The sequence below is a fragment of the Lygodium microphyllum genome, chromosome 6 (genome assembly GCF_053477565.2).
Source record: "Lygodium microphyllum isolate KBCC chromosome 6, Lygodium_microphyllum_v1.1.10, whole genome shotgun sequence".
Lineage (NCBI taxonomy): Eukaryota > Viridiplantae > Streptophyta > Polypodiopsida > Schizaeales > Lygodiaceae > Lygodium > Lygodium microphyllum.
In genome coordinates this window covers 111,721,957-111,744,971 of record NC_141140.1, presented here as the reverse complement: position 1 = coordinate 111,744,971, position 23,015 = coordinate 111,721,957, and the positions used below count along the sequence as shown (strand labels likewise).

Genomic DNA, 23,015 nt, shown 5'->3' with positions numbered 1-23,015 from the left:
CCCTAATGGTCTACCTTGGAGATGGAAGAAGTATTCCTCATTTTTAGAGTGAATCACAGATAACACTAAACTGCCTCCATAGCGGTCGAGCATAAGGCCCAATACTCAACCTCTGTAGAAGAAGAGGCACAATAGGCTCCTTCTTGCTGCTCCAAGAGACAGCGCCTAATCCAAGGGAAAATGCATAACCTGTAGTGAATCGTCGTGAAGTCACATCAATGGCCCAATCAGAATCACTCCAGAAAGAGTGACCCCCTCTCCATACATGATCTCATAGGATTGAATCCCCTACAATACCGAAGGACACGCAAGACAGCCTGCCACTGACAGCCTGCCACTGATCCTGTGTAGGAGTCTACATAAAAGAAGACAACAAGGCCACCACAAAAGAGATATCCGACCGAGTGTGGATAAGCCAGATAAAAGAGCCAACAAGGCACATGTAATGGGTGGGATCAGTAAGGGGAACTCCATCTGCCACAACCTTGGACTCAAGGTCCATGGGGCAAGAAATAAGCCTACACTCAGCCATACGAAACTCCAAAAGAAGCTTAACGATGTGCCTGTGCTGCGATATAAAAATGCCCTGTGCCATTTGATAGATCTCCAATCCAAGAAAGAAGTGGAGGATTCCTAGATTCGTCATGTCAAACTCCTGCCCAAGAATAGTCCAAGTGTGATCCACCGCCTGAGTGTTGCTCCCTATAATGATAAGATCATCAACATAAAAAATCAGCAAAACAAAACAGCCACCCACAACCTAGAAATATAGGTTGGGGTCATGATCGAAGAGATGGAAACCACTCTTCACAAAGAAGCGGTCAATCCGTTGGTACCAAGCACGAGGAGCCTGCTTCAGGCCATAAAGGGCCTTCCGCAACCTGTAGACATGATCCTCCTTTCCCTGCACAAGAAAACTAGGAGGCTAGAGACATAAATCTCCTCTTCAAGGACGCCATTCAAGAAGGCAGACTTGACGTCCATCTCATAGACAAGCCAGCGGTGGTGGGCTGCAAGAGCCAAAATAACTCGAATAGAAGACAACCGAGCCATAGGAGCAAAGGTCTCAAAATAATCCAATCTTGCCCGCTGGGTAAAACCCTTGGCAATAAGCCTAGCTTTATGCTTGTCCAAGGAACCATCGGCACGATGCTTGGTCTTAAAGACCCACTTCACACCTATCACCTTCCGCTTCTTGGGACGTAGTACAAGCTCCCAAGTTTAATTTTGTTCAATGGAATCAACCTCATCCTACATAGCCTGTCTCCAAATATCCTATGCAAGAGCCTCCTCAACAGTAGAAGACTCGGAATCCTGAAGAATCTTAGACATAAGAGCATAGTTCACACAGAGTGAACTATCCTGTTGGGCTTGTAATCGAACTAATCGGTGTGGACCTGCAGGAGTAGCAGGAAAGTGAGAAACACCGGAATCCTGCATAAGCTACCAGTACCACCAAGGAATCCTAAGGGACGCCACCCGCTGCGAGGGAGACCGTATAGCCTCCGGAACCTCCAAAGCACCTGTCTATGAAAGGGACTCCACCTCACCAAGGGAAGGTAGATCCTCCTCATCGGAAGAAGGCTCCCCCTCTGACGGTTGAATATTCCTAGAAGACTTCGGAAGGGAGGTTGAAGGGATAGAAGAACTCGACGAAGAAAAAGTCGCATCCATCAAAGGCGGAAGGGAAGCCTCGATAGAGGGTACAAAAGGAAAAGGAGGGGGAGGAGGGGGAGCCGAGGACGAAGGGGTGCTAAGAGGGAACTTGGAAGGAAGAAGAGGGATAGAGGGTGGCGGAGGGTCAATTGATGACGAAGTATCACCTGTAATAGAACCATCAATAGGATCCTCAGAGGCCGCAGCCTCATCGAAGATCACATCCCTGCTCACCTCAATCTTCTGTGTCGTGGGGTCGTAGAGTCAATAGCCCTTCGTGGTTGTGCTATAGCGCACGAAGATAAGCCTCCATAACTTTGAGTCAAACTTCGTCTGCCTCTTCTTCTTGTCCACATGGACATAGGCATCACATCTGAAGATACAAAAGTGAGACATAGAAGGTTTATTCCCAAAGAAAGCCTCATAGGGAGTCATATCTTGTAAGGCCGAAGTCGGAGAACGGTTGCGAATATGAACTTCAATAACCACCATCTCACCCCAAAGGGAATGAGAAAGACTCCAATGCTCTAACATGGAGCAGGCTCTCTCCACCATGGTTCGATTTGCACGCTCCACCACACCATTCTCTGATGGTGTGTTCACATGGAAATACTCCACCCGAATACCATGATCCCTGCAAAACTCAGAAAAGAGGTGAGAAGTAAACTCGCCACCGTGATTAGCTCGTACACCACGAACTTTGGAAGTAGTTTGCATCTCGGCAAACACCTTCCACTTGCAAAATCGAGAGTACGCATCACTCTTCTCCAAAAAATATAGCCACACATAACAATTGAAGTCGTCAACAATTAGCATCAGATACTTGGCCTTCCCTAGGAAGGGCGTGCCCATAGGTCTACATGTTGCGCACGTTGTGTGAGAGCTAAGCTGAGAGTGAAGGGAGTTGAGAGAGCAGTAGAGTGAGAAGAGTGAGCACGACACTTGATGTTTGGTACAAAGACTTTTGTACCACATTTTAGGTTTTGAATATATAAAGTACAAAGTGTAAGGGTCCGTCCCGAACACGGTAAAAAAGGCATGATAAACCTTTATTCCCAACAACCTCCCACCGAAAGGCAACGTGCCTAAAGGTGGAGGAATGAATCAGCTAAGTGTATGTATATACAAAGCTGAAAGACACATATACTATCCAACCCCCATCATTTGGCGGCAATGAGCAAACCACTCGGCTAGAAGACCTTTCGTGAGAAGGTCTGCACGATTATCATCTGTATGTACCTTGACAAGCTCAATGTCTTTGCTGTCAAGTACATTCCTGATAAAGTGATACTTCACCTGTATGTGCTTTTTCTTTGTGTGAAAGACAGGATTCCATGCTAGCATGATAGCACTTTGACTGTCACAGTGGAGGATCGGAGCCTCTATAATCCCAAGCTCTCTCACCAGGCGTGAAAGCCATAAAGCCTCTTTGCATGCCTCTGTGGCAACCACATATTCTGCCTCTGTAATAGACAGTGTAACACACTTTTGCAGCCTAGATATCCAAGAGATTGCTCCTCCTGTGAACATAAACACGTATCCTGAAGTAGACTTCTTGTAGTCAGGATGGCCAACATAGTCTCCATCCGTGAAACCAACAACAGATGACTTCTGCTTACCAAAGCAAACACACAAATCCTTTGTGCCCTTAAGGTATCTCATGATACCCTTCACTGCTTCCCAATGCTTTTTGCCAGGATATGCCATGTATCTACTAACCACTCCCACCACAAATGCAATGTCAAGACGTGTAACAACCATAGCATACATCAAGCTACCAATAGCTGAAGCATAAGGTATCTTGGCCATTTAAGCTTGACCATCATCTGATGTAGGGTTGTCGTCTGCACTAAGTTTCACATATGGAGGCAATGGTATACTAATAGCTTTTCCCCCCTCCATATTGAAGCATTGCAGAACTTTCGTAATATACTCCTGCTGTGACAGATAAAGAAGACCCTTTGATCTGCCTCTGAGTGTATGCATGACAAGAACGTGATTTGCCTCACCAAGATCTTTCATATCAAAGCTATTGTATAGACTCTGCTTCAAGGAGTCTAAGGCATGAACATCCTTGCCTCCAATTAGCATGTCATCCACATACAATACCAAGAGAATAAGGCTGTCATCTACTACCTTCTTGGTATATAAGCAGTGATCAACTTGAGAACGATGAAATCCCTGAGATTGCATGAATGTATCAAATTTGTGATACCATTCGCGTGGTGCCTACTTCAGCCCATACAGACTTTTGTTCAGTTTATGTAACCGGCCTGTTCACTGGAAAGGGCGATAGTGTACAACCAAAATACAGAAATGCTTTCACCCAATTTACAGTCATCCACTTTACCTGAACTTAAAGACACAGAAGCAAGAAGAAATACAGGAAGCTAGAATGCTCCTGTTGCATCACAGACACCCTGTTGGCCCCTAAGTCAGGCACCCCTTGCGGTATTTCTTTATTCATTAACAAAGGGATAATCCCAAAATAACCTGCCTACAAGCTGTCCCTGTGCAAAGTGGAGAAGGAAACAGAGTTCCAACCCGATTTCGACACCATAACGGCAGTACAACTTGACCTGGTCATTATCCCTACTCAATTGGTGCCTCCATACACCTAAACACACTCAATGAAGTGCCTGGTAAGAACAAGCTCCCTAGACAATACGTCCATTTTGTGCAGCAAGTAATCTCATAACCCACATGCCTATGTTGTATGAATTTGAGTGATTCCTTGTATCAAAAAGGCAAGTACTTGTAAGGAGGCATGGAAAATCATAGAAAAAATGTATGAAACGTGTACAGGGGCTCGTAAGATACAACTCAAGCAGAGATTACATGGTGCATGGAGAGGCAATCGCAGTATTAGTGACTATGTGGCAGAAATCAAGCAAATTGCAGAAGACCTTGCATCCATTAATGCACCTGTTGATGATGATGATTTAGTATCAGTGACACTAAATGGACTTGGACCAGCCTTCAAATCTTTGGATATCTCTATTTCAGTTAGAGAAGGCTCTATGCCTGACTTTGAGGAGCTTATTGGATTGCTACTTACAGAATAAATCAAGTTGGGATTGAATGCATCTAGCAGTGGCAAAAATGCAAGTGTGAAGACAATGTTTTCTATCACCAGAGAGGTCGTGGCAGCTCATCTAGAGCTAGGGGCTCTTCACTTGGTTGTGGTAATTATGGTTTTGCTCGTGGAAGAGATAACTTTGATCGTGGTGAATTCATGCATAGAGACAGGGGGAGATCTTTCCCTAGAGATAGAGAACGGTCTAATCCTTCACAAAGAGATGGCACTTGTCACTATTGTGGGCAGTTTGGTCTTTTTGAGAGGGATTGTTATCATAAACAGAATGCCATGTCTAGGGGTCGTGGAAGGACCCAATATGGCCACTATGCAGGGACTTATGGTAGTACAAGATATGGACCTCTAGAAGTAGATCGCCTAGAGGTCACCTAATTGCTATGGAGCATGTGCTTGGGAGCATGAGTCACCCTCTTCGTGAGAATGACTGGTTTTTGGATTCAGGAGCTACAAACCACACGACTCATCATGCTGAGAGGTTTGATAGCAAGGAGCAAATGCAAAATGAGGAATATGTTGCCACTGGTGCTGATACTTTACATAAAATTGCTCATATTGATAGTGTGCCACTTGCTACTAAAGATGGGTTTGAGAATAAGCTTGGTGATATACTTTATGTGCCCACAAAAACTAAGAACTTAGCATCGGTTGGTCAAATGACAGATCAAGGATTGTAGGTGAGATTCAATAAGTATGGATATTTCATTGAGGAGTTCCATAATGGAAGATCTGGCAGGGTGATTGCTCATGGTAGAAAGAAAGGGAGATTATTTGCTTTGGATGCAGGTACTCCAGTGATTCAAAACTCTATGTTGAGAGAGGACATGGGCAAGATAAGAATGTGGAATTATGGCATAGAAGGATTGGTCATGTCAATTTGCAAAGATTGAAGCAAATGCAATCAAGACAGATAATCCGTGGTCTACCGCATTTTGGGCATGTGAATTTTGATCATGTATGTGAGGCTTGTCGATTTGGCAAGCAGTCCAGATTGCCATTTCTAAAGAGGGGGAGAATAAGTAGCTATCTTTTGGAAATTGTTAACCCCAACACGAAGAAAGCAAAAAGAAGTGGAAAAGACCCAGGGCAAAGGTGGAAAAAAGGTAGCCCGACTGAAGAAAGAAAATGAGAAAAGGCCAAAAGCGCAAGGGCAACCTTAAAAGTCCAAGGCAAAGGCAAAAGGGGAAAGTTGCATTTTAAAATAAAAAGGCGCACCCTGAAATCTTGTAAAAGAGCGCCGGGCTCTCACCCGTGCAATTTGTAAATGTAGACGGGCGGCGGAAAGAAAGCTAGGAAGATAGAAGGACAAATGGGAAAAATGGCCTAGGCTATGGCCGGTCATGTAAAAAGGGGATGACCGCCCAAAAGGGATTTAGGGTTTTGTATATAAAGTTGAAAAGTGAATGAGAAGCTCATTCTTGTGTGTGCCCAAAAGTAGCTCTCCTCTTCTTCTTCTTCTTCTTCTTCTTGCTTGCTTGAGCTTGTGCTTGAGAGAGGGAGTGTGAGAGTGTGAGGGAGTGAGTGTGTGAGGGTGAGGGACCGAGGAGGAGAAGCTCTCCATCTTCTCCTCCCTTCTTCTCTTCTCTTCTCTTCTCTTGTCTTGCTCGCGGACATGGAGCTTGGAGTGTGGAGCTTGAGGATGGAGCTTGCTTGAAGCTTGCACTTGGATCGTGGAGCTACCGGAGGGCACGGGAGAGGAGGTAACTCGAACGGCATCAAGGTGAGCTCACTACACATGTAAGGTAGGCATTGCGCGTCGGCTATGTGAGAGGTAGCCATTAGTGCTCGGCTTGAAACGCTTGAAACAATAAGCGGTCCGAGGGTCTCGGCGGTTGAGTGAAAGCTCCCACATTTTGGTTCCGTTGCCGGGACCAACGGATTCAAGCCTTGAGCGCTTGCGCGCTTCGAATCGAGCATCAAAGTAAGGGGTTTCCCCCGAACCGGTGCTTGAGGTAGATAGGTAGGAAGCGAGGGGGTTGAAGATGGTATTTGATTTTCTTGGCAAGTAGGTTTGCTGCTTTCTGAGATTTATGTTGTGGAATGGAGTAGTATAGGTATTTATTTTGTGATTTGGATGCATTTAGGGTAGGAAAAAACAAAGGAAAAGAAGAAAAAAAACAGGCAAACAGTAGGGTTTTCTGTTGCTGTATAACAGGCTAAAACAGGAAAACAGGGGACCAGATTCAAGTTCTGGGTGAGACAGGGACAGGGAACTAGCTGTGAGGTTCTGCAGTGCTGGGAAAGGACCTTAAGAGGCCTGGGAGGCCAGGACGGACCTCATTTCCTTGGTTTGCCTTGTGCGAGAGAGAGAGAGAGAGAACTTCTGGTTCACAGGACGAGGAAGCGCTGCCCTGATTTCTAGGCACCGGTGATTCGTGCTGCTCCAGGTGAGTCTAGTGTTTTCCAACAAGTGCCCTGATCAGATCTAGAAAGTCTGTGGTGACTGTGTGCACCAGACAGTGAGGAGGGGTCAAACGCGCGGGAATCGCGCCTGCCGCTGACGCACTCGGACCAACTCGCTGTGGTCCAATTCCCAGAATCAGACCACCCTAGTTCTGGAGTCGGACCGTCCGATTTCCAAGAATCGGACCGCCTGACTGAGAGTGAGTCGGACCAGTCTGGTCCGATTCCCAGAATCGGACCAGCCCGATCGGACGTGCCACGTGCACTCGGACCAACCCGTCCGATTTTGAGAATCGGACACAAATCGGACACTCGGACCAATCCGTCCGACTCAGACACTCGGACGAGTCCATAATCGGACCACTCACAATTGGACCAGGCCGTCCGAGTCCCAGACTCGAACCAGCCAGAATCGGACCACCCTGTCCGATCCGATTCCCAGAATCGGACCACTTTTTTATCCGACTCCTCGAATCAGACGCGACCAAAAATCGGACCACTTTTTGATCCGACTCCTCGAATCAGACGCGACCAAAAATCGGACCACTGGTCCGATCGGACCCACCCAAAATTGGACGTCCGATTCTGATAATCGGACTCCTGAAAATCGGACATCTTAGAATCGGACCAAAAACTGTCAAAATCGGACAGGTATCCAAAACACAAATTCTGACGCATCTAAACCCCGAAATTGACCCCAAAGGCTACGTACAGCTAAAGGCACATCACAGGTCCATCACTGGGCTAAAATTTAGAGCATGTAGTTCAAAATTTGGCTATAAACGGTCCTCCAAATTGCATATGGCGTCTACCGTAGCGGCCCTGCGGGCCGGAGGGGACTGCCCCCCCCGGACCCCCGCAGAGGAGGCTCTGCCCCCTCCGCACCTCCCCCGAGTAGGTTGGAGAGAAAACGCGCGCCGTGACAGGTCTTCCAAATTGGACCCTAGTGAAGTAATGGCTCTGCACCAGCATGGAGTCTCACTTGCAATAGAGCAACCAAAAGCCCATACCCGAACAAAGAGAAACAGAGACCCTAGAACATCAATGGGCCAATCTAGCCATCAAGGGCAAAAAGGCCACATCACGAGAACACAAAGACATTGTGTTCAAACCGTGTCTAGTCAGAGCAAAATGCAACTTCAGCAAGCTACAAATGCGAAGATGACTAGACATGACACTCTTGACGAGAGATGTACCTTGAATAGCACTGCACTAACGATCCAAGACAGCAGTGGAGAATCCACATCTGGTCGTGCAGTCGAGGACTCAAGGGCATCTGTCTGAAGGCTTGAATTTACAAGCCAGGACCCGGAAGATGAAGACATAGTACCACCTGCTTATCTTAGGGTCAAACTCACCGCGAAAAGAGAGCATACTATTGATGCTCTGATTGATGAAGGAGCAGAATCTTGACCTATGAATCATGGACCCTACTAGGCCAACCAGAGCTGACACCGACTAGTGCAACTCTTAGCCCTTATGGGGGACACCCACAAGCACTCATAGGGAAGTGCAAAATCCTTGCGACAATTGAAACAGAAAGCTTGCCTATCCTATTTCATGTTCCTCCAAATAGTGCTAGCTGCGGGAAAGAAACCCTCCTAGGAAGAGCCTTCAAAAGGGCAACCAAGTGTGAGGCTGACTATGTAGCACAGAGGATACACCTGACACTACCGGGTGTGAGGATAGTCACAACCTTTAGCAAGGGTGACCTCATCAAACCTCGAGGGAAAGGCAAGGAAGGTGCTGACGTAACAGTCAAGCCTACTAACGAGGGCAAGGACTTGTTGGAAGAGTTGATGCAAGCACAAGTCGAACAACGAGGACCAGTGAGTGAGGCCATGCTTGAAACAAAAAGGTCAAGAGACAATGCCAAGGACGGGCTTTGGACTTACAAATATCGTAGAAGACCCCAAAAGAAGCCCAAGCCTTATAGACAGAGGCGTCGATGGAGAGCCAGCACAACGCCACGATGGATATCCAAGGCGTTGCTTCGGGCTCAAGGGTATTATGCAGGCAACCGATGGATTTGGGTGCCAAAACCCCTTGCTAAACCTCCCTGGTCGACTGAAGGCCAGAGTGCATCAAAAGCAACAAAGCACAGGAGGAAATCTAAGAGAAACTCTAGGTCTCGAGGCAAGAAACCAAACATGAGTGTCCGAAAGAAAGAACCTCAACCTAGCATGCTTAATGAGCAGATGTCATATGTAACCATTGAGCGTGCACAAAAGCCATTAGTGCCCAATGAGCCTTTGATTTCCCAAGGGGAGAACAAACATCATAGGCACAACATTGCTCATGGCAAGGCTACTCGCTCAACAAAGCAAATGGCACAATCATCTAATAGCCTTGAGAAAATCATTCAGCTAGTGCCACATCCACCTAGGAGTCCTAGATCTCCTACGCCCTCTTCTCCCAAACAGACACAGGAAGCACTTCAGCAGTTGTCAAGGGCGACTACTCAATTCCAATCTCTATCCCCATCTAAGCTTCCAATCGTCAAGGAGGTGGAACATGATGCCATCTGTAGCTCTCGACCCAAGGATATGCCTGAGCCACCTAATGCGACTAGATCAGCTCATGTTCGATCTACACAAACGAGTGCTCAAAGGCCAACAAAAGACACAACCACTTCTGATCGCCCTAGGGACTTGACACCGCAATCCACCAATGATAGTCAGTCCACTGAACTAGCCACCACTACTTCCAATCAGGGACCACAGCAGTCGCAGCCCTTGGCTGCGACAATGCCCCTTGTGGAACGTGTCCTTAGTAGTTTACCTGTGGAGGAGGTGTCGCAACCAAATCCCTCAACAACTCCAGCACTTTCAAAGTGCCTAAAGCCTAGGACGGGGGAGTTAAACGCAGGGGAGTTAGTTGAAAAGCTAGACTCTCCGAAAAGGGCGGCAGTTGTGCCCTCACAACCGGGCAAGGCTATTCAGCAAACCACGGCTATGTCCCATAAGGACACACTAGAGAAGCGAAATGCTGAGGCCCGACCAAGCACATTAACGGTCGATATAGCCCAGGGTCCTGAGTTGTTGAGAGAGGCACCTTCATTGACCAAGAAAAAGAGGAGAAAACAGAGAAAACAGCAACAGATGCAGGTGGTTGTGGACCCAAAGAACATTGAGACGAAGGGCGTTGGAGAGCTGATGAATAAAGCATCGAGTCCATCCACCAATGAACCCACTGATGCCTCTCCTAATAGCGGTGAAACCTCAGACACATCCGTGTATTCTAAGAAACCAAAGCAACCGTTGCCATCAACAGTTGCTTGCAACACTCTATCCACTGACAATAGAACTCACATTGATCAATCAAGAGTGGATACAACGCTGTCACAACAGGGTGACAAATCTATACCAATCACATCCGAGAAGAACCATGACGAAATAACAGCAAAACCTCAAGAGAAACGTGAGAACCCCAAGAGCATAAGAAAACCTAGCGTGGACCAATCTTGCTCATCTAGGCCTGAGCCCCCAGCCATACTAAAGCCTAAGGAAACTCTTAGAACTTTGCATGAGATAGCAACCGAGCAAGCCCTCGTTGAACATAGAAGTGTCGCAGAATGCTTAACTGAGTTGGAGGCTAAGCTCAAAGTGGTCACGCGGGTCTACGTCCTTGCGGACATGGGCATGATCCCCAAGGAGCAGCTTGGAGATTACTTGACCTTCCCTCTATCATGGGAAGAACAAGAACATCTTAACGGGCACTACGACAGGCTCCTGCATGAACAGATGCGACTCATCCCTGACGAGGAGGCTGACGAACTACGCTTAACCGTCACGTTCAATGAAGTGCTCTGCCGATCGAATCTCGTAGACATAGAGCTACTAAAGCGACTGTCAGCAGGCCAGAGTCAATTTGAGCAGCGTTGGTGCGAAAGCCACGTTGTAATGGCCGAACTAGGGGCTCAAATCATGACAGTCTCTGAGGAGAGATTGACCAGATGGCGGTCTCAAAGAGACCCAACCTATGTGGCACCGGCTTCCCTTCGAGTGCTGTCTAACATTCGGGGTACGGACTTAGCTGGAACTAGGCTACAGGGCCCTTTAATTGATAAGGTTCTCACTGAGGAGGAGTTACATATTGCCAGTAGACTCGGTCAAGGTTCCATACTACTCGACGTGGCAAAATATCTATCAGTATTAAGTAAGCTGCCGCGAATACTGGATGCGTGTGCCATGCTCCGGTACAACCCCGAGTTCTACACTTGGTTCTTATCCTCGTGATGTGACATGGATTCATAGATATGTATATAAATAAACACTGATTTTTGTGTCACCATGTATAAACAATATCAACACACACAAGCAATGATAGTCAAGCGCAGGGAGAAGAGTCGGGTTGGACAGGCTAAGCTCCTCAGGTCCTCCTCTCATCACACTTTTGAAAGTCGTGTGACCAGCCCCACCTCCAAGTGAAGGGCATGCAACCCATATTGCCGCCATAGGAGGCCTTGACCAACAACTCTGATGGTGTAGACAGGGTGTAGTCCCTTCCTATACACCTTCTTCCCTTTTTGGTCTATCCTTCCGAGGATGTACCCTGTCCCACTCCACGACAACCAGTCCACGCGACTTAGCATAAACTAATATCCGCTAATGACTGGAGGCCACGCGAACATCAGCATGGGGGCCATTCCTCTACAACAAACACCGCATGTCTCACCCCTCCCCTTCTTGTCATATGCGCTTCATAAACCACACTAAAATCCCTTCCATGCAAACAGGTGTATCCTGTATCAAGGTCTAAACCCTTGGATTGCGTCTTGCAGGTTTCCTTTTGCGGCGGAACGCATGGAGAATCATGGAGATCTAGCATGCAAAGACGCTCTTCGCAAAAGGCGGGAGCATGTGGCACGCGCCCCTCCACCGGAGCGCTATGTGCCCACCATCAAGAGGTATGCCAAGAAGCGAGGCCCTAAGCGACATTGCCCAGGGCGAAGGCCGAAGAATCCTCAAGTCAAGAAAGTCGAGACTCGAAACACACAACAGGTGGCAGCACTAGTGGTACGCACTCCCAGCTCCCGCTCGGGCCCCAGACGCTCAAAGGCAGAAAGGACAGCTCGAGAAAGAGAAGAATTTAATGAATTATTTAAAGATATTCTGGAGACGGTAGCGGGCCGGGATTACACCATTCATGTCCCGGTCGACATGTTCCCTGCTCACCCCCACGGGAGCCCCACACCAGCAGAGCCCCAATCACCCGGCCATCCAGACTCGCCCCGCCTCGTACAAATCGAGTAGCTCATAATGCATAAAGGGCTTATCAAATGATAACTGGCCAGGACTTTTGGTTTTTAAATGGTTAAGTGTTCCCGACTTGTTAAGTGTTGACATGTTCCTGACTTGTATGAACTTATCATATCTGCGTTTAATATATGCTACGCCTTTAGCAAAAGAAAAAGCTAATCAAGCGCAGGTGATAAATGTCGAGTCAACACCATAGAATTCAAATAAGTAATGTCTCCTTGCATTGTACTGGTTTATTATAGTCGCGGCATACACAATGCATATGCTCTCATGAAGCGACAAGTGGATGCAGGATAATACAGGTCCTTGTGCGAAAATGTTCAATGCCCAAATCACCGCAACACCCACAACCCCACAACGAGCCACGGCAAAGCCACGCTGCCGAAAGCACCCTTGCCAATCGCCCACGTTGCATGGCCCACAAAACATTCCTGGGCCACGCCCCCTTTCTGGGTCAAGCTCTATAGTTGGCTCACGGCAGTCGTTACCTCAATTGGACCCACATCGCATGTGCCGCAAGGAGGGTTGCAATATCTCAAGTGTATCTCCCCCTTTCGCCAACTGCTTCTCTAACAACGAGGCTAGGGCACCATCATCATTGTACTATTTATTTTCTGAGCCTTCGAAGCTTGACATTTTCCAACCCATTGGAAGGCTGATAGCCTCAACATATTGTAATGGTTGTACTTAGGGGGGGGGGAAGGGGGGGGGGGGAGGGAGGGGGGAAAAAAAGAAATGAATGGAAAAATAAGAAGCACCCACGATCACAGCACAGCACCTAGGGGTCCTCAAATTAGGTACGTCTGGTGACCTTGGTCGACCGGCTTCGTCCCTAGTCCCCTAGCCCCTTACACTCACCCACAATTGTTCAGGGCACATCAAGGGCAGGACACACCTGGGGAGCTTGTCTCGCCTAGGGTTAGACCTGTCACCCTGACCCACTTGCACAATTTTCTTTTGCACTCTGCCTTTGTACCATTGCAATCAGTGGTAATAAGCACCGCACGATTGGCCATGAAAAGTACGCCGTACTCATCAAGCAAGTCCAGTAGTTTCCAGCTACTGAAAGTGCGGTGTCCTTGTATTCCATTATGCTACATCGTGCAGTCACAATGCAAAGGATGTCTCATATGCCTTCACGCGTACTCCTTCTCCACATAGACAACTTTGCTTCATCCACGAATTGTTATGAGAAACTAGCCCACGGTCTTCTAACTATGTAATATCTAAGTATACACGAGCACTCACATAATGTTTGCACCGAAGTATATCCACAGTTTGGGTCCTCAAGTGCAGGACAATATTCTAGGCTTGCTTAGCATTCGACCTGTCTCCCAAACTAATCAAAATATGTCTTGTGCACGATGAGAAGCCTAGCACTACCCCTTAAGGAGAGATCACAGGTGAGGTTTTCCAATTGCAGGTATAAGGTGTTGTTTGCTCTTCATCAACACTCAACTTTGATACGTGTCCCTTACCATCCAACAAGCCCGCAAAGAATCGTCATGAGCAGAATCCCCAACAAACCAACACTTGTGCTGGCCATCAATGCAATCCCCAACACAGCATAGCCCTACCACCAACTCCAACAACCTTCCACCAGCCACCTTGACCGCCAACAGGCCCCCAGGACCTTCTGCCGCACCACCACCAACACTCCTCCACGGAAACCACAGGCGTCCTTGTCACCCACGTCTTCGGTGCATGCTACAGCCTGCTACCTACGACGGTGAGTGCCATGGGACTGGCACTCGTCTAGGAGGGGGGTAATGTTAACCCCAACACAAAGAAAGCAAAAAGAAGTGGAAAATATGCAGGGCAAAGGCGGAAAAAAGGTAGCCCGACTGAAGAAAGAAAATGAGAAAAGGCCAAAAGCGCAAGGGCAACCTTAAAAGTCCAAGGCAAAGGCAAAAGGGGAAAGGTGCATTTTAAAATAAAAATGCGCACCCTGAAATCTTGTAAAAGAGCGCCGAGCTCTCACCCGTGCAATTTGTAAATATAGACGAGCGGTGAAAAGAAAGTTAGGAAGATAGAAGGACAAATGGAAAAAAGGGCCTAGGCTATGGCCGGCCATGTAAAAAGGGGAAAAAGGGGATGACCGCCCAAAAGGGATTTAGGGGTTTGTATATAAAGTTAAAAAGTGAATGAGAAGCTCATTCTTGTGTGTGGCCAAAAGTAGCTCTCCTCTTCTTCTTCTTCTTCTTCTTCTTCTTGCTTGCTTGAGCTTGTGCTTGAGAGAGGGAGTGTGAGAGTGTGAGGGAGTGAGTGTGTGAGGGTGAGGGACCGAGGAGGAGAAGCTCTCCATCTTCTCCTCCCTTCTTCTCTTCTCTTCTCTTCTCTTGTCTTGCTCGCGGACATGGAGCTTGGAGTGTGGAGCTTGAGGATGGAGCTTGCTTGAAACTTGCACTTGGATCGTGGAGCTACCGGAGGGCGCGGGAGAGGAGGTAACTCGAACGGCATCAAGGTGAGCTCACTACACCTGTAAGGTAGGCATTGCGCGTCGGCTATGTGAGAGGTAGCCATTAGTGCTCGGCTTGGAACGCTTGAAACAATAAGCAGTCCGAGGGTCTCGGCGGTTGAGTGAAAGCTCCCACAGAAATGGTACACTCAGATATTTGGGGCCCATGTCAAAATATTTCCGTGAGCGGAAGATGTAGATTCTATATCACTTTCATTGATGATTTTAGTAGAATGACTTGGGTGTACTTTATGCAGCATAAAAGTGAAGCATTTGAAAAGTTCTTGGAATTTAAATCTATGGCTGAAAAACAGTTTGGATGCTACATAAAATGTTTGAGGTCAGATAATGGTGAAGAGTACATGTCATATGAGTTTTGTGACTTCTTGAGAGATCATGGTATCAAAAGGCAATTGACATGCAGATACACACCTCAGCAAAATGGTGTGGCTGAAAGGAAGAATCGGATCATTGCAAAGGTTGCAAGGGCAATGATAAACCAAATGAACATGTCATTGTCATATTGGGCAGAAGCAGTGCATACTGCAGTTCACATTATGAATAGAACATCTACAGCCTTGACTCATAATATGTCACCATATGAGAAAATGTATGGCAGGATACCCATTGTTGCCTACTTTAGAGTCTTTGGATGTGTTTGTTATGTTCATGTTCCGGATGATTTGAGAAAGAAGATGGAACCAAAGGCTGTAAAATGTATTTTCCTTGGATATCCTAATGAGAAGAAGAGATACAAATGCTATGATCCAGTGGGTAAGGAAGTATACATAAGCAAGGATGTCAAATTCAGTGAATATGAATCATGGTACAAGCCCAAAATTGTAGTGGATGTTGATTCCTATGAAAGCAGTGATGATGATGGCTATGGAAGGAAAATTTCCGCAAACAACAAGGCTGAAAATCAGCATGTGGAAGATGCTTCAGGACCTCAAGAGAATGTGGAAAGCAATGGCAGTTACAGTCCATGGACGGTAGATTGAGAAGTGCACAAAGGAGTGCAGAAGTTGCGAAAGGAAAAAGACCTATGGCTGAAAGTTCAGAAGATGAATCTATAGATGATGAGTATGGCATTCCGCATGTTAAAACACCTAGAACTAGAAGTGCAGGAAAGTATATTCCACCACACGCTAGATTAGTTGAGACACATGGTAGTGCACCTCAATTGAGAAGGTCAGAAAGGGTAAGGTATCCAGTTGATAGATTGACTTATGATGGGTTCATGAAGATGCATTATGCATACATGGTTTCTTATGTACAACATGTGGAGCCTACTTGCTTTGAAGAAGCAGTAGAGAGCAAAGAGTGGAGACAAGCAATGAATGAAGAGATGGATGCACTAAGGAAAAACAAGACTTGGGATTTGGTGAAACTACCTCATGGCAAGAAATCCATTGGATGTAAATGGGTTTATAAGGTCAAATGTAACTCGGATGGTTCCCTTGAGAGGTATAAAGCAAGGCTGGTTGCAAAAGGATATGCACTAACTTATGGTTTGGACTATGAAGAAACATTCAGTCCAGTAGCTAAAATGACGATAGTGAGATCGATGATTGCCTTGGCTTCTATCTATGGTTGGAAGCTTTATCAAATGGATGTGAAAAATGCATTTTTGAATGGCAACTTAAAAGAGGAAGTGTACATGGATCAGCCAGAGGGCTATGTAGATCCAAAATACCCACATTATGTATGCAGGTTGAAGAAAGCTTTATATGGATTGAAGCAAGCACCAAGAGCATGGTGTGATAGAATCAGCAAATTCTTATGCAGTATGGGATTTCAGCAGAGCAAAGCTGATTATTCACTTTATGTGAGGTATACAGAAGATGGTATGGTTGTTGTCATCTATGTTGATGACCTCATTATTACAAGTACATTTGAGAGGGAGATTGCTGAAGTCAAGCATGGGTTACATAAAGAGTTTGATATAAAGGACCTTGGTTTGTTGAGATACTTCTTGGGTATTGAGGTTATTGATACACCTCATGGTATATAGCTGATACAAAGGCAATATGCATTGGAGATGTTGGAAAATATGGCATGACAGGATGCAAACCGGTTGATACACCATTGGATCAAAATGTTAAGTTGATGGATGATGGATCTTATGTTGAGGATGTCACTATGTTCAAAGAGATGGTTGGTAGTCTTATCTACTTGACCATTACAAGACCAGACTTGAGTTATGTTGTTGGATTGATAAGTCAGTTTATGCAAAAACCATGCAAATCACATTTGGATGTAGTGACAAGAGTTCTTAGGTATGTGAAGAAGACAGTTGGCTATGGCTTGTTTTATGAAAAAGAAATCAAACCTACATTGTTTGGATACTCAGATGCAGACTGGGCAGGTAGCTCTATGGATAGAAGATCTACTAGTGGCTATGCATTCTCGTTTGGTTTAGTCATGGTAAGTTGGAGCAGTAAGAAGCAACCTACAGTTGCTCTATCAAGCATTGAAGCAGAGTATGGAGGCATTGCATTGGCAACATGTGAGTAGACATGGCTGAGATTGATCTTATATGACATGGAGATAGAGATTGATGGTGGAGTCATTATGTATTGTGACAATGTTAGCAGCATTATGTTGGCAAAGAACCTAGTCTACCATGCAAGGACAAAACATATAGAAGTGTACTATCACTTCATTAGAGAAAAAGTCATTGATGGTGAGATTGACTTGGTCCATGTCAAAACAAATGACCAAGTTGCTGATATCTTTACCAAAGCATTATGTAAAGATAAGTTTGAGTATTTCAGGAGTGCACTTGGAATATTACCTTTGCAAGCTCATTCTGAGCTTGAGGAGGAGTGTTGAGAAGTAGGGAGATGGGCTGTTAGCTGTCGCCTACACACTGGAGGTGCAAACGCGACAAACGGAAGGTGTAGCAACAGTCCCTGGGATTGGACAGCCATGTGTGTGTGGATTGATAGGCTGACAATCTGCACTCAAGGGTGAGAAATCTGCACAAAAGGGGTGAGGTTGAATGGAGGCAGCCTATCTATTCATAGATGTTGAAGGGGTGCCCCAAAGAATTAGGGATGCGACAATGAGAGTTGTATTGCCTTGGCCTGGAACCCTGTGTTTCATACTAGGATGAAGCACATCGAGATTCAGTGCCATTTCCTTTGGGAGAAGCTTTTGGATGACACTATTAATGTGGTATACTACAAGATAGAGGACAATCTTGCAGACTTGCTTACGAAGGTAGTTCCTCAGGCTTTACTTCCACAACATTCCAGAAAGCCTTATGCCATGTCCAAGATCTGAGTGGGGGTGTTAGAGATTGTCATCCCTTGGACAAGCATTCATCAGATTGGCTATATATATATGCATTTCTTATTAAACAGGCATTGGCAAGTAGTTTTATATGGTGGAGCAAGCAAGATATCCACGTGGCAGATTTTTGTGCAGTCGCAGTAGGTAGGACATGTGGCAGTCTAATCGTACAATAGGTGATGTCAACAGGCGCAACAAGTTGCAGTCATCGCAACTGCCACGTGGCACAAGAGCAGTTAGCCCATTTGTGTACAATTGGCTGCATTTAATGCAACCGACCTATATTATTTTTCACATTTCTTTGTGGGCTCTTTATTCTGCCCAGCCTCCACACACTTTCACATATTCTGATCACAGGTTTCTAGATTGCTGATTGTGGAGGCTATTGCACATACTTTGAGGTTCACAGCCCGTGAGATCTTCAAGGTGAAGACATACGCAAACATACACTCTGTGCCCATGTACATATCTACTTCCTTATACAGCATTCTTCATTGCACATTTTTTGTGTTCTGCTGTCTCTTTCTCTCTCTCTTCTCTCTCTATTCACTCTCAGTCTTGGTCATATGCTTCCGTACCACTTCACTTTGACACCCCTGACCTAGGTATTTATTATCTATCACCAGGTACAAGCAATACAACCTTGTTCTACGAGGTTGGATAGATTCAGACTTGGCTGGAGATGTTGACCACCAGAGGTCAACAACATGTTATTGCTTCACTTTGGGTGCAGGTGCTATCTCTTGGAGTAATAAAAAGCAGCCCATAGTTGCCCTATCATCTACAGAGGTGGAGTATAGAGCGGTGTGTACTACCACTTGTGAGACAATGTGGCTTTGGAAGTTGTTAGGAGAGTTTGGCTATCCTCAAATAGGTCCTACTACACTTCATTGTGACAATGAGAGTTGCATTGCTTTGGCACATAATCCTATATTCCATGCTAGGTCAAAGCACATTGAAATATAGCATCATTTCATTCAAGAGAGCATCTTGGATAAGACTACTAATGCAGTGTATAGTAAGACGAAGGATAACTTGACAAACTTGTTTATGAAGGCTCTTCCTCGAACTATTCTTCGACAACACTCCAGATCCCTAAGCCTAATGCCACATCCAAGATTTGAGAGGGGGTGTTAGAGATTTAGTCATCCCTTGGATAGGCACAAGCAATCTACAATCATTCTAGGGCAGATCTATGCATTTCCTGATGAGGTCGGACAGTTTGCAGCAGTCGCCAATAGTTTTCACAAGAGTCTAGGCAGACTGAACAATGTTGGGCAGGCAAGCACATAGCAGGCAGGGCAGGTGCCACACAGCAAGCACACAGCAGGCAGCAATTTTTCGGATTTTTTCTGCATTATTTTATGCAGTCGGCCAACAGTCAACTAGTTTTAGGCTGGCTAACCTGATTGTTTTATGTATTTTCTTGCTGCCTACTTATTGCCCAGCCTCTCCTAGTCATTCTCACTTAGGATATACAGGTTGAGAGAGATCTCTGACGCAGACACATTCAACAGCCCGTTGTACATGTCTGCTTGCTTGCTTCAGCATTCGTTCACTACAAATTTTTGTGTTCTAGATTCTCTCTCTCTCTCTCTCTCTCTCTCTCTCTCTCTCTCTCTCTCTCTCTCTCCCCATGTTTCTTTCTTTCAGTTCGGTCATACACTTCCACATTCACTGCACTCTCACAAAACGCAGCAGTATCTTTGGAAATGCAAAGCACTTGAGGATGTAACATGTGTGTGAGCAAGAGGAAGTAAAATGTGCACTAAAGAGAGAGAAAATGAACACACAAGGAGGGAGAGCTAGAAGAAAATATAGGAATATGTATAATGCTGAATGGATAGGAAAGCATAGAAGACTAATGTTGACAGACAGAGACCCATTCGCCATTGACAGAAGGACAGAGCAACTCATGTCAAATTGGGAGATTGACACATCACGTATAACTGTCAGCACAGTGGCATATGGCACCAACTGGCAATTTTTACGGTTGGCAATGCCATAAGACTTTTCGTGTTCTATGATTTGTCACATGAGGCACTTACAACAAATGTAAGATAATTATCAGTTGAGAATTTTCTGGAGCATCAAAGCAAAGATACCTACGTGCCCCCCAGTCCTCCGGCTGCGTCAGAAGAGATAGTTGCAAATGGCAATTCGATAAGCGCAACCCTAGCTCCAAAATTGGCAGCAAAACGGGAAGCTCTGACTCCACCACTGCCTCCGCCTATGGTGATGAGCTCAAAGTCGAAATCCCCTTTCTTGGGAGCTCCATTGTCAGGCTCAGTCGAGGAAGCACGCACCGGCGAGAAGTGGCCACGAGCGACGGCGGACAGCGGAGGTGCCAAAAGGGAAGGGAAACGGCGTCTGCAGCGCAGAAAACTTGGCCGGTGGAGAGGCGGCAGGAAGGAGGTGTACGACGAAGCTGCTAAGAATGCCGAGGCGCATCGAGGTGCTGCGATCGCCATAGCCGAGCCGTAGTTGCTGATGAGTTTCTGACGGAGATGTGATCTGTCCTTCTGCCTTCCGATAAAATTCCTTCGTTCCCCTCCAAAATGCAAAAGCAATACGTGTCCTACTTGGCAGCCATCTCCGGCAGCCACATATGCATCTTACAGGCTATCTCGTACCATTCCCTCCAATCAATCCATTCTGATTGCAGTTGGCTGCAATTGGCCTCATCTAACTCAAGAGTGAATGATATTGTGATGGTTTAAAGGGCTAATATTGCTCTTATACAAGGCTTTCTGATATACATGGGTTGTTTTTGGTACATTAATATTTAAAGCATGTTTGGGGTCTAATTTTGGGCTACATGTACATTGTTTTGTGCATGTATTCCTATATAGCAAACACTAAATCTTTTGGGTTGATTTAAACTTAAATAATCTATGATAGTTACATGGTCTTCTTAGATATATGTTGTCTCTAAGATCAAGGAAAGGTTTTGTGATGGTTTAAAGAGTTGATATTGCTCTTATATAGGGCTTTTTGATGTATGTGGGCTATTTTGGTACATGACTATTCTATGCTTGTTTGGGGCTTGATTTTGGACTACATAAACGTTGTTTTGTGCTAGTGTTCTTATATGGCAAGTATTGAATCTTTTGGGCCGATTTAAACTAGATTTCTTTTGAACCATAGTCTTAGAATTTGGGATTTCACGAAGCCATAGTCTCACTAATTAGGATTTCATTGAGCCATAGTCTCAGTAATATCAACTAAAAGTGGATGCATATGATGTACAAGGATTCAGTCAAAGCTTCTTTGTGAAAATTATACTTTATAGTTGGGATTCTTCTATTTCTTGTGAATCCATTGGATTCATTTTCTACATAATTTATTCTCTCGCTTTTGTAAACTCTTGATATGGGACCTTAGGACTTTTAGATCGTACACAACTAATCTCTTGATATCTTTAGTGTGAACCTGATGTGAAACCCATTAGGGCAAGGTTCAGATATGGAATTCTAACTAGATGGAGATGTGGTTTATCTAAGGGGTTGTGATGTAGATGATTCAGACATTTGCATCATATATGCAACAACAAGAAGCCACAAGTGAAAGGATGGAAAATTCAGTAATAGAGGCTCTTCAGTTGGTCGCAAATGAATTGGATCTATTTGATGAGTGGGATATAATTAAATATCTCATAAGCTATGATAGAGAGAAGCAACTAAGAGGTGTCCCAGAAGATCAAAGGACTGTGTATTTTTAATAAATTGTAAAAAGGAAAATTAGAATGAAGATCTAAAATATACAATTGAAACATGGTTCAATCTAGGAGAATTTCAAGCATTCTCTTTAAAAAAACAACATAACCTGGATCAAGAGCAAAACGATGATCTAGAGATGGAGCAAGATGAACTTGGGGATTTTTCTATTGCTTCTTTGGATTATGTTCAAGGTGTTGAAGATGAAAATGCCTTCTTTGATGTGTTGTGTAATGCTATAGATGTGTTTTCCATAAATTATTTGACCATGATTACTAATGATACAAATATATTGATTTGTGGGTGCAGATGCTACATCGACCATGAATGAAGGTGATGCTTTTCCCAAGGGTTCATACTCAATATTGTTTGAGAATATAGTAGCTATATTATATAAGAGGCACAATAAGATATGGATGCTATGATTGACGATGTTGATGTGATGGTCCCAAACGCTTAAATGATGTGTAGGCGAAGTGCACAAAAGAAATTAAGACTGTACCACCAGTTATGCTTGTCCCAACTATTCCAGAGGTGTCAAAATACTTGCAAGAAGATGGAAATAATGATGAAAGGCTAGCAATCTATATGGCAAATATGCAACTATTGCATGTGCAAGATAAGAATGCTCTTCGGGGTGTTATCCTTATTCCAAATGTTATTGAATTTACTTCTTTGTGGTTGCATAGTGTGGCTTGCAAAGTTGGAAGATGGCTACTTCACTTGCATTTCTAGTCATGTTGAAGGGCATGTAGGTCCGGATGTTGGATATAGGGACAATATGCTTTTATGTGGATGATGATGGAACAAACATGAATATGTTGTATGGGTTACAAGCATCTAAACATATAGTAAAATAGATTTGGGAATACTCAATGCTACCTTGTGATGTAGGGGGATCCATAGGTCATGATATGTTTCAAAGGTATTGTGGGTTCACTATGTTGTTTGATTTATGTGGTGTGAAGATTTCATACAACAGGATGTGTATGGACACATGCTATTTGAACTACATGAACTTTTGATACCGTATGATCTGAGATGCAATAATTAGATTTGTTGCATGCATGTATGTGTGATAGGTATTTAGCTTTATGATCCAGGAGGATGCCATGATGCTCAGGACCTAA

At 45.1% G+C, this 23,015-nt stretch overlaps 1 protein-coding gene across 2 annotated transcripts in view; it reads right to left on the bottom strand.

The window, feature by feature from the left end:
* GR (glutathione reductase) overlaps window positions 1-20,847 on the bottom strand; it is a 122,070-nt gene extending 101,223 nt beyond the window's left edge. Inside the window, exon 1 of one of the 2 annotated variants that reach the window (XM_087679890.1) lies at window positions 20,279-20,847. In XM_087679890.1, coding sequence (XP_087536016.1) covers window positions 20,279-20,640 — 362 coding nt within the window. In that variant the 5' untranslated portion in view covers window positions 20,641-20,847. The remainder of the gene's footprint in view (window positions 1-20,278) is intronic. The other variant, XM_087679891.1, reaches the window with a different exon arrangement.
* Window positions 20,848-23,015: the final 2,168 nt, after the last annotated feature.